The 15,000-nt window shown below is 39.2% G+C and overlaps 1 protein-coding gene across 1 annotated transcript in view; it reads left to right on the top strand.

The window, feature by feature from the left end:
* The window catches only part of LOC110051008 (protein mono-ADP-ribosyltransferase PARP14-like), a 90,750-nt gene that overhangs the window by 34,091 nt on the left and 41,659 nt on the right, over positions 1-15,000 (top strand). The window contains exons 10-15 of the mRNA XM_089297663.1: positions 369-438; positions 1,801-1,892; positions 5,039-5,180; positions 11,602-11,808; positions 12,033-12,258; positions 14,603-14,697. Coding sequence (XP_089153789.1) covers positions 369-438; positions 1,801-1,892; positions 5,039-5,180; positions 11,602-11,808; positions 12,033-12,258; positions 14,603-14,697 — 832 coding nt within the window. The remainder of the gene's footprint in view (positions 1-368; positions 439-1,800; positions 1,893-5,038; positions 5,181-11,601; positions 11,809-12,032; positions 12,259-14,602; positions 14,698-15,000) is intronic.

Here is a 15,000-nt window from a genome sequence, read left to right as displayed (position 1 = left end):
GTTCAAATTTCCTTTCTTCTCGCGTTCCGACAGCAAAAAAAGGCTCATCCCAATTCCCGCCAACCCTATGTTAGACCCTCTAATACTACAGAATAGGTTTCGGTTCCCGCGTTGAAGTTCCGACCCCCTGTCGATGTTGGGAAATGGTGAATGCAAACTAGTGTCAGATGAATAGCTCTCCGTCAACATGGCACAGGGTTAGAGGTGCGCGCAATGCATAGCAAATGAAATTTTTCGACACTTGTGACGAGGATTGTGCATCATTATAGCCAAATCTATCAACGAAGCATTATTTCTCTAATGAGCAACTATGGATTGAAAGGTTCAGTTTCTCATTTCTTTTTTTTTTTTTGCCTTATCAAAATCAGGTATTTGAAGCCTCCTCAACCTACACGTCTGATACCGGTGGAAGACGTGAAAGCGGTTTCTCGTCAGAGGGTGAGGATTACTAATGGCATACTAGAAGACAAAGTGTTTGTTAGTCGTGGTAATATGAGTACAATTTGGTCTGTAATCATTCGAGTGATGAACAAAATCGGACAAGAACAAATGGGAGTCCGATCTATTTAATCACGACCCGGAGTGTAATCTGTTTGACTGCGATCCGCTCGTTAGCCATTTTCAATCCCCATTGACTGAGAGCCTGAAACAGGCTGGTATGATTACAGACCGAATTGAACGACAAAGTCCTGTTACCTGTTAATCATAACCGAAAAAAGTTTGAGAAAAAAAGCCGAGAAGGAACATTCAAGTGAAACTGTCCTATAGCAGCAGACGCAAAAAACTGCTACTGTCTAAAAACAGCAGGCATGATACGTAAACTTTCCAATAAATACATATGGGCGCTAATAACCAATCAAATTTGATCATTTTGTTAAAGTATCACAATAGTTGTTGTGACAGTACCCAACCTTACGACGCTAAATAATGAAAATAATAATGATAATAATAACAATAATAATAACAATAATAATAATGATAATAATAAAAAAAATAATAATAATAACAATAATCATCATCATCATCATTGAAGTTTGTACTGCTTACTAGTTTCTATAAAAATATTCAACTGCGCCTTACCATAAGATATTAAAATGAATACATATACTGAGACCAAATTTATTATTTGGAAATTCCGTTAAGTAATAGCAAAGACTGCAAATAGTGCCAATTAAAATCTAATTAATTAACAGTTACTTGATAGAGCGGTTTTTATTAAGTGTGGCAAAACCAAAACCAAAGTTATCACTCTAGCCAATAACAAAGAACACAGACAATCCAGTGAACCAATCAAGTCTCGACGTAAATACATGTACCTGACGCGAAGAGTGTGCAAGCGAGTCACGATTGGTTTTGGTTTTACTTCTGATTGAATGAAAAGGTGGCGCGAGGTTTTTGAGCCAATCTGTAGCGAAATAATGCAAAGCCAATTACTTTTCGACATTCATGTAAAACCGCTAACGTAGCTAATTAAACGCTTTATCAAAAAAAGTTTAAAACCTGCTTTAAAAAAAGTATTGAAACTGGAGAACATGCTAGAATTTATACAACATGTACAATTTCTCTATTTTGAATAATATTTGAAACTCACGTAAATCTCAGTAAAACAATGAAACTGTGAAGTATCAAGACTGTGTGTTTTTATGTCAAAGTTTTTTCTTGTCTCCTACTAGTTCGCAAACTTGAAGATCACTTAAAATGTCGGGAGACCATTTGAAATAAAATATGCTGTTTTAATTGTTCTGTTACGATTACTGGAGTGAATTGAACTTTTTTGTTAACTTTTTATTTGTGGTGTAGGGAGCTCGTCTATGGATCAAGCCCTGGATCAGCCACATAGTATTCGACCAGAGGCTAGTGCAGAAATAAAACCTACCCAGAGTCCTCTAGAGGTGATAGATTTTTAACCACTTGTATATATATGATTTCACCGACTGACCATCTCAGACAAGTTTCCTACCTAAAACGTAATATATTTGTGCACAAATATACGTGCAATAAATACGAGTTCAAAGTGCGTCTTCACCAGTAGAACTGACGGAAATCTTCCAACAATGTTTTTGTGTCTAAAAACTTCGGTTTCGACTTTCTAGTTCAGGATGTTTTGTTGCCAACATTTTTTTGCCTGTGACAAACAAACCGAGGCATAAGAATGAGACTAGCAGGTTAATAGACCAATTTCGATATATCAAAATTCAGTAAAACAATAGACTTCAGTACGAGGCTTAGGGGAATAACTAGAGAGCTTGTGGGTTTTATTCCCCAGAACCTCGTGCTGAGGTCTATTGTGTTAGGCTGAATTTTAATATATCGAAATTGGTCTATTACGTATGTATCTTCAGTCAATTGACGTCAGTTTTTCATGCGTCTGTCTGCAGGAAGAGATGCTGCTGAAATAGAGTCTAAGGTTGAAAGAGATGATAATATACTAGATATAGCCAAGCCTAAAAACGGGCCGCTTTGTTCAAAAACCGATTAAGCTAACCCAGGATAAGGGAGAAATTTGATTTGAGGTTTATAACTTTGCGGTGACGTTTTCTGTTTATATTTTTGGTCTTCTGTTTTGATTTTGAATAGTCTCAAACTAGACCAGGAGCCCTGACCCTAAAGCAGTGAAAAACATTTGTATAGAAGATAAATTTATACTTCGGTGAACTTTTAATTGTATTTTTTAATAGCTTTAACCCAATTCCGAACAATGCGGCTCTGATTACAACAAATTAACCTGACACGAGCCCGCGATCCGAGCGAAAACAAGTACTTGGTCAGCGGTCAACTTTAAAAACACACGACCTCGATAAGCTATAATCCTGAGCCCGCGATATGGTCACGTGATACTGGTCAGCGGATACCATGTTTTGACAGTTGTCAGTTTACCATAACATGTGGATGTCAAATATCAAAGACGTACGTTGTAAACCAAGAATTGGTATTAGCTGGAGTATGGCCGCCATGGTGCGCGACGTTGTCGTCGTTGGGCGCACGCGCCCGCGATCCATGCCGCTAGCCATATTGACCATGAAAAAAGAGTTGCATGGGTTTCTATTTCTATGCGTGCATGTGGTTCTGTTCTTATAGTTGTGGTGCCCCGCTTGGCGGTCCTTTGGGCCGCCGGAGCTCCGCTATTAATGGATTGAATGAGTGGTTTAGTGCTAACAAATTTTATTCTAGTGCAATACAAATACAGTAAGTAAATACATGGTTATAACAAAACGACCAACGTCAAACCCCCCTGGTCAAATATTTCCAAGAAAGTACCTTCGGGGATAGGAATAACAAAAACAGAGAGACTTAACGTTAGTGTCAGTGCTATTTTTACTAATGTAGACCGGCATAAGGTAAATGTCGGAGGAACTTTCTGATGAGCTATAGAGATCTCAAGATGAAGCTGCGAGGGTCATTACCAAATCCTAGTTCCATAGCTCAGTCTCTTCGTCCAGTCAAATATTTAGCCTTTGCTAAATTGTATCACATTACATTATTATATGGCTTGTTCTTGCAGCCGATATAATGCGCGCTCTGATTGGCTAATTGTAGGGCATTATTCTCCCTTACATGGCTGTGTCTCATAAGGACTGGGAACTACCGAATTCACGAATTTGATTGGCTGAAATCGATATTGAAAAAGGTCGAGGGTTTCCCATCTAGACCGGCATCTAGACCTGTAATGTTTTGCGCTAAAAGAGTTGCAAACTAAAATGCAAAAATATTGAATATTTTCTTCTAACAATATTTATTTATCGATGTGCCAAAAGCAAACTTTGTGCAAACTTTGGTAGAATTATGTTCAGCTCATCGCCAACTGCAAGTAAAGTGTCAGTTAACTGCAAACCAGTTACATTAAACAAATTAAATTGTTCTTGTTTGCCATATAATGAACATCTTATTAACCGAGTTTAGTCGGTCTGTACTCACGACCTGGGTCAAGATTCTCCCATACAGACCTCCTACTCAGTTAAAAAGAGCTAAGTAATGAACCCATAGTTTTCCTTTGATAAGGATTACCAGTGCTTTTTTTTAACTTTTTATCTTTCGAGATGCCCAACTAATTTATAAAACACAACATTACATTACATTTCTCGGAAACGACCTTCGATCAAAACCTCGTGTGTAAAGTATTGAATTAAAACAACCCATTGAGTTGCACATTCCGTAGGCGAACACCTAAAATGCCAAGACCAGACTATAACTTGCGGGCGTGGTTGCTTACGAGAACTTCGATCTCAGGGGGTCTAAATTACCCGTGCTTCCTTTTATAGGCTTTAATTATCCTAAGTGGGGTATTCATTTATTTTAGGGACGAGAAAGTTCAAATAAAGCCAAGTGCTTTGATCCCACAAAAAGGTCCTCGTAGAGTAAAACGAGAGCCAAAAAGTTCGATGGCCCAGAACATAACGAAAACCGCTCCCAATTGTTCGACATAAAAACAAGAGCCCTGGTTTACGCTAATTGTCGACACCTTAAAAAGTCCTTACAAAAAGCTTTCACCCAAAATTTCTTACACAGGAATGCAGCGAAGTCATCCCATATCCTCGTGTCCACGTGACTTTGTTCACATGGACACGAGGTAAAAAGGGCTGTGCACCTCCCCGCGTGTTATGTTCCGCCCAATGGTTATTCTTTACGAAAAACAGATTAAAACACACAATACAGAATTCAGGGCCATAATAGAAACAGCTAGCGTCATGCTTAGCAAATACCGCGAGAATTGGATGTTGAGAACTAAACCTTTCTTGCTATAGTTAGAAAAACCTGTTGTGCGGAACGTCGTTTTTCAATTTTCTCTCTCTGGCGTAGTGTGATTGGATGTATTTCAAGTGCTATCTTAATGGCGGTTAATTTAACCAATACAAAATTTAACTTGAACCATTAGCCATAAAAGGCTTCTAAAACACACTTCTTCGGCTCATTATTTGCAGTTTCGTCTTCTGTCAAGTATTTTAATTTTTCCTTTTCCCGAACTTCCCAGATAGAAACCAATGAGACTTATTATTCGATCCCCAGGTTGATCTCCAACTAATTCCTTTTTTTCATAAAGGGCGGCGTGGTCTTTCAGCTAAAATTTGACCAAAGCCTCCCAGATGGAGTGACATCAGCGTGGGCTACATTCGGAAACAAGCGAGTGGAAGTGCGGAAGACCTATGAATGCTCTTTTATCCTTCATGGAGAGAGCATTCCTGGTAAGTAAACGTCGCATTCTCTATTTCAGGCTTAGAATCAAATCAAGACGCTAGTCAAGAAGAATTCATCAAACTTGGCATATGCTCAATGAAATTGCATGTGTAATTTAAACACCATCTGTTTTTTTTTGAAATGGTTTCTGGTTCTAAAAAAGTAGTCAGAGTTCCTTTTCCTCCTCTTCCCCCTTGGGGGACCCTGTCCCGTGCTTTGCATTATGCTTCGACCCACGAGAGAGCCACCTCTTCCAGTTCCAGGAGGAGGAGGCGGAGGAGGAGGAGGAGGAGGAGGAGGAGGAGGGTGATGGTGCGGGTTGGAGTTACAAGTTGCAAGTTGGAATTGCGAGTTGCAATCTCGACTGTACGATTGACGGACGCGAAGGCATGGACGGGTGGGGACAGCGGAAACTAGGGTTAAACAATGAACAAATTTATGCCTTTACCTTGTCTACGGGGGTTCCGCTTTACAGGAGCTTTGTTGGCGGACAGTCCACCACGTGACCCACAAAAAGCAACCTACAAAGAATGGGATGCTTTCCATTGTGCCAAACCGATCGCTCACGGATCAGTGGGAATACTCGACGAAAATAGAACAACATTTTCCGATTAAACCAGGCCAACCAATAGGAATGGCTCGTACCATTTTGTATTCCTTTTCCGAATTCCCTAATTAGGGCAAAGAACCGGTTTGTCAAAAATGGAACGGCGAATTTCGGTTTGAATACTCCAACCGAAATAGGTGGACCACCTCCTGAGGTGATCCCGAATATTCCGGTCAGAAGAAACCGAGACGAACCTTTCCATTTGAATTCCGACCGAAATTTCCGGAATCTGTGGCAAAATGGAAAGTACCCATGGTCTGCTCATGCATAGAACCGTCGAAATGTGTTTTGCTGGAAATAATATTCTGCTCATGGTTAATGGTAACAATCAATAATCAATAATCAATCAATAATCAATCAATCAATCAATCAATCAATATATTTAAAGTGCACCTAACCTCAAAATTTTTTTTCGCTAAAACGAATCTAGACTTTATTCGAAGCATTTGGGCGAAGAAATTTTTGAATTTGGTTGAATCCTCGATTTTCTATGCCCTTTCAAAGTCGCGCTTGAAGGTTTCACGACCGCGTTTTAGGGAGTCTGGGGCGGCGGTACCTGATGACGTCTACCCAGGAACCAAACACAATGGCGCCTCAGTCAACTCTCTGTATTTGCTCGAGAAAATGGAACACAAAACTAATCGTTCCGATGTATTTTGGGACTAAAACGTCCAAGTTTTGTCTCAGAATCATTTCTTTTTCGTCACTGGAGTCAGAGTTAAGTTTCGATTCGGAAGACTCCGAAATAAACTTCGATCGAGCACGTTCGACAACTGTGAACTCACTGCTTAGAGCTTTGAGAGCAATTTACAATATTTCAAGCGACGAAGGGGAAGACTTCTTTGCGGACGAGTTGCTTGTATATTAGGAATGGAAAGCTAGATACGAAGTGGAGGAGCAGGCAAACGAAAAGCAGGAAAGAAAACTCAAGGACTGCTTTGGATGGTAATTTCGTCAACTAAACATAAGATTCCCACGCGTGTTTATAGCCCGTTTACATTTGTCCTTAGCGAGAATGTATTTTATCAAGGTGTGATTGTTCTGTTAAATCCAGCTTGTGTTTTACTTTCAGTTGAATGCTTCATGTTTATAAGAGCGACGTACGTGTCGCAGTTTTCGAGACTTGATGACCTCCAAAACATTGGCTTCGATCGATTGAAAATCGTATTGTTTGGACCTGTATTTTTGAAGCTGCGGGAAGCAAGGCGGAAGGAAACATTTCATACAATTACCGATTTCACATTGTCACACGTTTTAAGTCGTAACTCCAAATAACCAATGTAAATTGTTCTCAAAGTTTGCAGCGAAATTCGTCGGATAAGCCAAAAGGATGTGTTCCCTAAGCGGTCCGCACATGTTACGCGGTCATATTTTCGACGCTATATCACAGAATCTTTGTCGCACTGCTGATTTCCAAACCTTCGAAAAACTCTGTGAGTCTAACAATTTTGTTATCATGTAATTCTAAAGGATTAATCTTCGACTTTTATCTAAATCGAAAGAGAAATAAGTGTTGGTTAGCGGCGTACAGTTGCGATCTATTTACATATCAGTAAAACGCTTCTTGATCATGATCGGATCACACAACTTTGTATGTTACAAATACTGCGGGATTGGAAGATATAGGTTGTAGGTAGTATTTCTACAAATTGCTGGTTAGCTTTAAGCAGAAAATTTATGAAAATAGCGTTCGAAAGTCTGCGGAACAAATTCCAGTGAGAGTTCTTCAATGGTTCTCACAGATTCAGTTCGCTTGTTTCGGTTCGACAAAATCAACCATCGTTTACGTCTTTGTTGCACCATCAGCCGATCATCGTCAGTTAATTGTACAGTATATCTTTCTTTAAATCTGGAATATTGCTGCAACAGCCGATAGCACCTCTGGAAGGCGTTTCTGCGCACTTTTCGAATGTGTATTGCACCATCCTGAAGGAAATGAGAGGACGTGAGATATCCAACCTTCCTGGGTAGACGTCACAAGAGCCGCTAGACCCATTCTCCTCAAACTCGGTCGTGAAACAAAATGGCGGTGTTTGGAGCTATTTTCGAGATTTCGTCGGGGCACAGAAAATCGAGGATTTAACGGAATCCAAAAATTTTTTCGCAGAACTATTTCAAATAACAAGGAGATTCGTTTTAGCGAAAAAAAATTTTTCGGGTTAGGTGCACTTTAACGTGGTCGGTACGTTTAGCTAAAAAGCTAGTTTACAGGTACGCCACGAACAAATAAACAGAAAAAAGAAATTATAAGAGCCTTTTTAATGATGTAAATCTAAATAAATTAAGATTAAGAACTAGCTAATATTAAAATATAAGAATTAACAATGTAGTCACAAGTATAATATATAAGAAAATATGAACATTGAAAGCAGTAAGAATTGATTAAGGGTAGATCCACTTCGCACTCAGGGTCCCGTGAGATCTAATGTTTTTAAGTTGTTTTTAAAAGTAGTGTACGTTTGTATCTTTCGAGATTCGTCTGGTATAGCGTTCCACAATTTCGATGCAGCGTATCTCCATGATCTTAAGCCGAAAGTTGTTGATTGTACTTTTGGAAGGTCCAGTATTGTGGTGCCTCTAAGGTTATAAGTGGAGCACCTTACTGTTATAAGATCATGTAAACTTGCTGGTCCTGCATCGCTGGCCAGTATCTTGAAAACAGTGGACAATATTTTCGCTAATCGCTGTTGACGAAGACTTGAGAGACCGATACGATTACAAAGTTCCTCAAAAAGCGAGGACTTATCTCTAAAAACAAAACGGAGCGCTCGTTTGTTCACCATCTCTAACTTGTCAGCGGACCTCTTATTACAGAAGTGCCACGTTTCGGAGCAGTAATCAAAGTGTGGTAGACTAAAAGCTTTGTAAAGATCCCGTCTAGTCTCAAAAGGCAACAGTTTCTGCATCGTTTTTAATACAGCGATCTGTTGACTGACTTTTCTACATATTTTAGCGATGTGCTTTTCAAAATTTAATTTCTCATCAATTGTCACGCCAAGAAGTTCCATTGTGTTGGATATGGGAAGTTGTGACTCTTCACACTTGAAAACTGGATCATCAGTTCCTTTATTTTTTCCTACGGCACCATCGCCTGGTATTCTGAACTGTTCCTCTTCATACCATTTCGCGCAAACCATATATCAGCACTGATAAAATCATTGTTGATCATTGTTGTTAACAACGCTCTAGTGTGAAAAATGGCAGATCGCTTTCCTGAACTGCAAGAGAATGATTTAAATAAGAAAACAAACTTCTTGATCGAGTGAGAAAACAATTATTGAACTTGCCTTTTGTCGCAAAATATCGTGATTTGTCGGTGTCAATTACAAAGTCAATCGAACAGACAGAGTAATTCACTTTGACAACTCTACAATCATTGACAAAGTAAACCATCGCACAAGAAAGACACTTGAATCACTGCACACGGCAAAAACTGTTGAGTCTGACTACAACTCATGCCCACTCCCGAGACAGTATAACATTATTTTAAACAAACGTTACTTTTAGCGCTTTTAGCGTTCTTCCGAACATTCTTTACATGACGGTGTATTTTTAATTTATGCGAATTACTCTCTATATTCAAATTTTTAACATTTCGTTTTTATCACAAGTTTTTATCCGTCGAAGACAGTAGACCGGCTGTCGAAAGCTTATTTTTTTTTTATTATTTTTACCAGGAAACGCTATACAGTGAAACCTTTATTAAGCGGACCCCATATTAAGCGGACACCCTCTATTAAGCGAACACCAGCTCGAGTCCCTAAATTTTCTTCCCACATTCACTGTAAAATAAACCTGCATTCAGCGGACACCTCTGTTGCACAAAACCTACAATAAGCGGACACTTCAAGGAGTTTTTACTTCTAAAAGCTCAGCTCAGACACCTTTAACATGATTGTTCGGCGATGTCGCTGATGTCGTTTTAAAGCTAAGTAGATTATTCCAGGTTAGTGTATTGACTGTATGGACATGGGGCCATTAGCAGTCTTTGATCTTACACTGTGTTACACTGTGTTACAAAAGGGTTTATAACTAACTGTTATTGCTGAACCTGAATTTTATGGAACATTTTAAGTAGTAAGGGGGAAAAACTGACTCGAAAAGTAGGAAGAAGGGAGATTTACCCGCCTGTTCCTCGCCCCTCCATTACCCTGTGTGACAAAGCGTTAGGAGAGTTCGACCGCTCCATGATAAAAGGTTTGATGAGATCTAAAACTGATCTTCAATTTGACATTTACGATCGTAGGTTTTGGGATCAATTCCAGGTGTGGGTTTCGAAATTTGTTTTTCTTCTCTTGTTATAATACTGTTCTCAGCGTGGAACCACTATACTACAAGGACACTAGCGCGTGTCGTCGCATCACCAAATTAAAGTTAAGTCCTGTTCGGCGCGATCAGTACTTGGTTGGGTGACCAAATACGAATACCCCGTGTTGCAATGATTTCTTTTTTCTTTTCTTCTTCCATTTCCATGGCGATATCAGTGACTGCAGAACTCCTAGATCTGTGTTACGTCTTTTCTTCGTTTTCATAACTATTAACTTATTCCTATCATTTCACCATGGCCATATTTATTCACAGGCCGTAAAAATTATAGCGAAACGCATCGTTGGAATTGCTCTCAATTCTCCTGTCCGTTTCTCGTCTAAAAATTTTAATCACGGCTTTAGTCATTCGAATGTTCACACAGCTCATTAATTTAGTGATTTTCGAGATCTTCTTTTTCGGCAGTCGAGTACAGTCAAATTAACCTATATTAAGCGGACAACTTCAGGAAATGCGTTATTATAATTTATAAAATACTTTAGATACTACGCGCGCTCTCATTGGTCAATAGGTGTGTCAGTTTAGATGATAGTATATAAACACGGTTGTGACGTTTTAGATTCTCGCGTATTTTCAAGAAATATTTTATAGAAGCAGTAGAGTACTTTTTCCTTGTTTACATGTCCTCATCTAAACATTCTGGGGGATTGGGAGAATTCTCGAGAGTTATGCAAACACTCTCGACTGCGTGTTGGGTTTGCATTACTCTCTTGAATTCTCCCAACCCCCATCGTGTTTAGATGAGGCTATGTAAACACAGAAAAAGTGCTCTATTGCTCAATTGTTTCTATGTAGAGACGTTCGTGAGAAAATCTTTTCAATGTAGATTATTTCTGCATTGAAGATAATTTAGCTCCCTACGACTGCAAAAGCCTTATGCATTGGTCAGCGGATTCCCAAAAAGTCTAACAGGTAGCGAAGGAAATGATCGATTGAATCTCCCATTCATACCTACAACACGGAAAATATTATTTTCCAAAATAAAAATCGTCGAAAAACAGTTACGGAACATTTTGTAAGCGAAGTTGGTCGGTTCCTTACGAAGGCCGTTACTTAAGCAGCCCTATCAAGAACAGAGGAAGACACTATTTCATGATTTTTGCAACTTTAAAAACGATTATATAAAGAGTTTTTTTTTTCAATTTCGTTGTGGGTGCCTCAGATCGACGCATGATCATGATCAAGCGAGTTCAGCGTACCCGAGAAATTTTCACCGTTCAGTCTAAGACATTATAACCCGCACTTTGTGATCATAGCCTGGAGATTACTCGAAGGCATAAACTTATTCCATGTAAACGCCTAGCGTCCACCGTCCCTCCCCGTCCGTCACTATCGTACACCTAGAATTAGATATGCAACTCGCAGCACGCAACTCGCAGCTCACAACCCGCAGCTCGCAGCTCGTAGCTCGTAGCTCGCAATTCGCAACTCGTAGCTCACAACTCGCAACTCGTAATTATCTCGGATAATACATTTTCCAAAACTTTCTTATGTAGCTGGAGAAGTACCAGGGACTGTCACAGTGACAATTACGACAAAGAATGGTGATTTCCTGGGAAAAACGCTGTTCACTTATGTGAATCAAGATGAAGAAATACTGATGCAGATAATCAAGTCCAGAAACCTGCAAGGGAGACTTTTTACGATGTTGGGCAAACAATGCGAGAACGATGAAAGTGAAGAAAATAACACACAAACTTTTGGTAAGGTCAAACTTTTGTCTTTCACTGGTCATGTCAGCACATGGACTGGCTTAAAGCCACATAAGTTAGCATGTGTTGTTAGAGAGCAGTATCCTGTGAAGACAAGTACAAAACTTCTCAGTATGTCATCGCCAATTTTCTGAGTAGCCAGAAATAATAACCTGCTCATCGCAAACATTATTGATAAAAATAGATCATAAATGCTTATCCCCCCCGTCTTCCAGGATTGCCCAGTGATGGACGACAGCGACAGGCAATGGATATTTTACGATGTTTGGTTTATACTGCAGCGGGGATTGGTGCTGAGGAGTTCATTCGAATGATATTCTCCACGTCAGCCGGTAGGATTGTCTTTGAGGCGTACAAGAAGGAATCTCCTTTACCAGAAGACATGGCTGATGCAAATGGCCATGAAGAAATTGCGACATTTTTGCGTGCCATAACCAAACGGTAAATGCGCTGTTAGTTAAACCATAGCATAGATATACATAGTCGTAGACAGACTTTTGATATAGGAGCAAAAAGAAAAAAGAAAAGAAACGAAAGGCAAATAATTTAAACTTACTAACAAACTCTAAACATTTGGAATATAATAACAAGTTAGGCTTTGAGAAGATTGGTTTTAGTAATCGTATGAGAGCAATTAAGGATTTACGAAAATTATCTCAAAATTGCACGATCCTTCAGGCGAGTGTAATTTGAAAGAATTTCAAATATCACGAGTAGTGTAAATCCGTAATTGCTCGAGCTTTCATATGATTACTCATTTATTATATGACTGAGAAAATTGCGAACGCGCGCCGTTAATTTGCACTGCATTAAAAATTAACGATAATTTGGCCTGCTCTCAGGCAATCACAACGAAGTTATTTTCTCAGTCATATAATAAGTAATGGTAATTGAACTAAGTTGAGTGCAATTTGGTCTGAAATCACAAGTATGATTTCAGACCAAAATTGCACGACACGAAGTTCAGTTGCCACTTTATTAAATCCATTTTGAAATCGCACAATTTTATCGCGTTAAATTTTATATTCAGTAGCCGGTTTTAAAATAGCGGAACCGGAAACGGCTTGACATCTCATTTAGTATGGAAAACGATGTCATGTGACGAAAACTCATTCGAGCATAACAAAGAAACAAGCAGTTCTGAAGTCGGGACGAACATAGTCTACTTCGACTTCATGCATCAAAGTTCAATAATCGTCCCATGAATCAATGGTGGAAGACCTTCCTTTTCTTCTGTGGATGAGGCTGAGACTTCCAGTTGTCTTTGGAGAAGGAATTTAAAGGTGCAGCTTGTGTAATTCTGCGATGGATTACTTTTGAGTTGTGAAACTCCCTCGGGTGCACAATGCCCAGTGGATAGTTTTTCCTCCCTCTTTAAGGGATTCCAGATCGTTAGTATCTCCGTTTCTTTTTGTGACCTCGGCGTAGAACTTAATACTCAAGACCTTGTCAAGTTCTTGCGGCATCATTTGTTCAAGATATTTTCAAGATGGCGGGGCACCAGCTTCGGAAGACGTTCGTTCATTCACTGTTTTGTGGAGCGGGACGTATTTTGACTACGTATGTTTATTCACAGCGACAGAGTTGAGCTCTTGTATCGCTTCGTTTGAAACTACCGGAAGCCTGGAAACATCTAACATTATTGTGTGGTTTTCGTTTGTTTATGTTTTGTTGGACGGATCTTGAGCAGATGCTGAAGAAAAATCGCCAGAATATTCGTCAAAATGAACACTGAGTGTTGGAAACTTCCTGTAAATTAGGTCTTCAGCCTGAAGGGGCTCATAATCGTCATTCAGAAACTGTAATTAATTAAATTCGTCAAAAGTTTTGAAAAACAACAACAATAATTGTTACAAAATTCGCCACACAATGGCTTTTTGTCTTTCATTTTCCTGAAATTTTATTGCTTACTTTAAACTAACCTTGAAATGTGATTGGTTGTTTTGTTTTACTGTCCCAATCTCATTGGCTGAGAAAAAAGAATAGTGCGATTCGTGAAAAAATCGCACTGCTGAAGGCCAATCAGATTGCAAGGATAACTAGTGATTTCAAAATGGATTTATAAAGCGTGAAACTGGTTTCCCAACAACAGCACGAGCAGCAAACTCACCGAAACTAAATTTTGCAAATTAAAATCAAACGAACGTTCGCCTTTCTGAAGAATTGTAAGTCTTATTAATACCCTGACATGTTTCTCCAATCGTTTGATAACGGTAAGAGAGCAATATATTGTGAGTTTTTCAGGGGAAAACCTTTAAACTTTCCTGCTCGGACATTTGCATGAACAACCCGAATGGAATCGTAGTTTGCGCGGGCAAGATCTGATCTCGTTTTCTTGTCGGCATTCTTGAAGTCCTCGAGCACTTATTTCATAAACGATGAATTCTTCTTTTTTTAAACGTTTTACTCTGAACAACAGATTGCTCTTTATTCTGTTTGTTTTTCCTTCGATCATCCAGCAATACATTCGATAAAATGGGCACAAATCCAAAGCTAAACCACTCAAGTTCGCCTAAAACTGTCTACAAACGGTAGGCCCCAAGAGGGGGATTTTTGCCGTTCGTGAGAAAACGAACGCGATGCTCGGCTTTAATAAATATGATCTTTCAATGATAACTTGTTCGCTATTTAACTATTTTTAGATGCCCCTGCAGTCTGTGAGAGAATTTCGTGATTACGAAGTGCTGAGCGACTTAGTATTATATTTACAATACGTTATATTGATATGTGCCGAGATAGGATGATAAATTTGAATGATTTTAGTAATTTCTTGGTACATGTGTAGCTTCAGCGAAGAGGTCACGACAAGCCAAGTGCGATCAGAAGATATCCATTGGCACGAGCTTACTAGAGCTGTTGAGAAAAGCGAACAACAGTCTGGTAAGTGACGGAATTGTAACATTAGCGTTGCGCATCTGAACGGCAATCATCGAACATTAGTTATTGGCCCTCAATAAGCCTCTATGCTCACAAAGTGCTTGAGGTAAATATTTGCAATTCAAATAGTAGAAATCAGTCTAGTAACTATGAGTAATCGTAGATTAGGGAGTGCGTTCAACGTGTTGTGTGGCTGCGGTCTGTTGGGGAATGTTATAAGTGCTTTGTGCTTCGATGTATATGAGGTGTTGACTTCTGCAGAGTAAATTATAAGTAAAGATCTTTGGGATATGACCTTATTAATTC

This window comes from Orbicella faveolata, unplaced genomic scaffold, assembly GCF_042242905.1.
Source record: "Orbicella faveolata isolate gen_17 unplaced genomic scaffold, um_ofav_v1 contig_3, whole genome shotgun sequence".
NCBI lineage: Eukaryota > Metazoa > Cnidaria > Anthozoa > Scleractinia > Merulinidae > Orbicella > Orbicella faveolata.
Note: the sequence above shows the minus strand (reverse complement) of the source record. Positions and strands in the feature narration are given on the sequence as shown.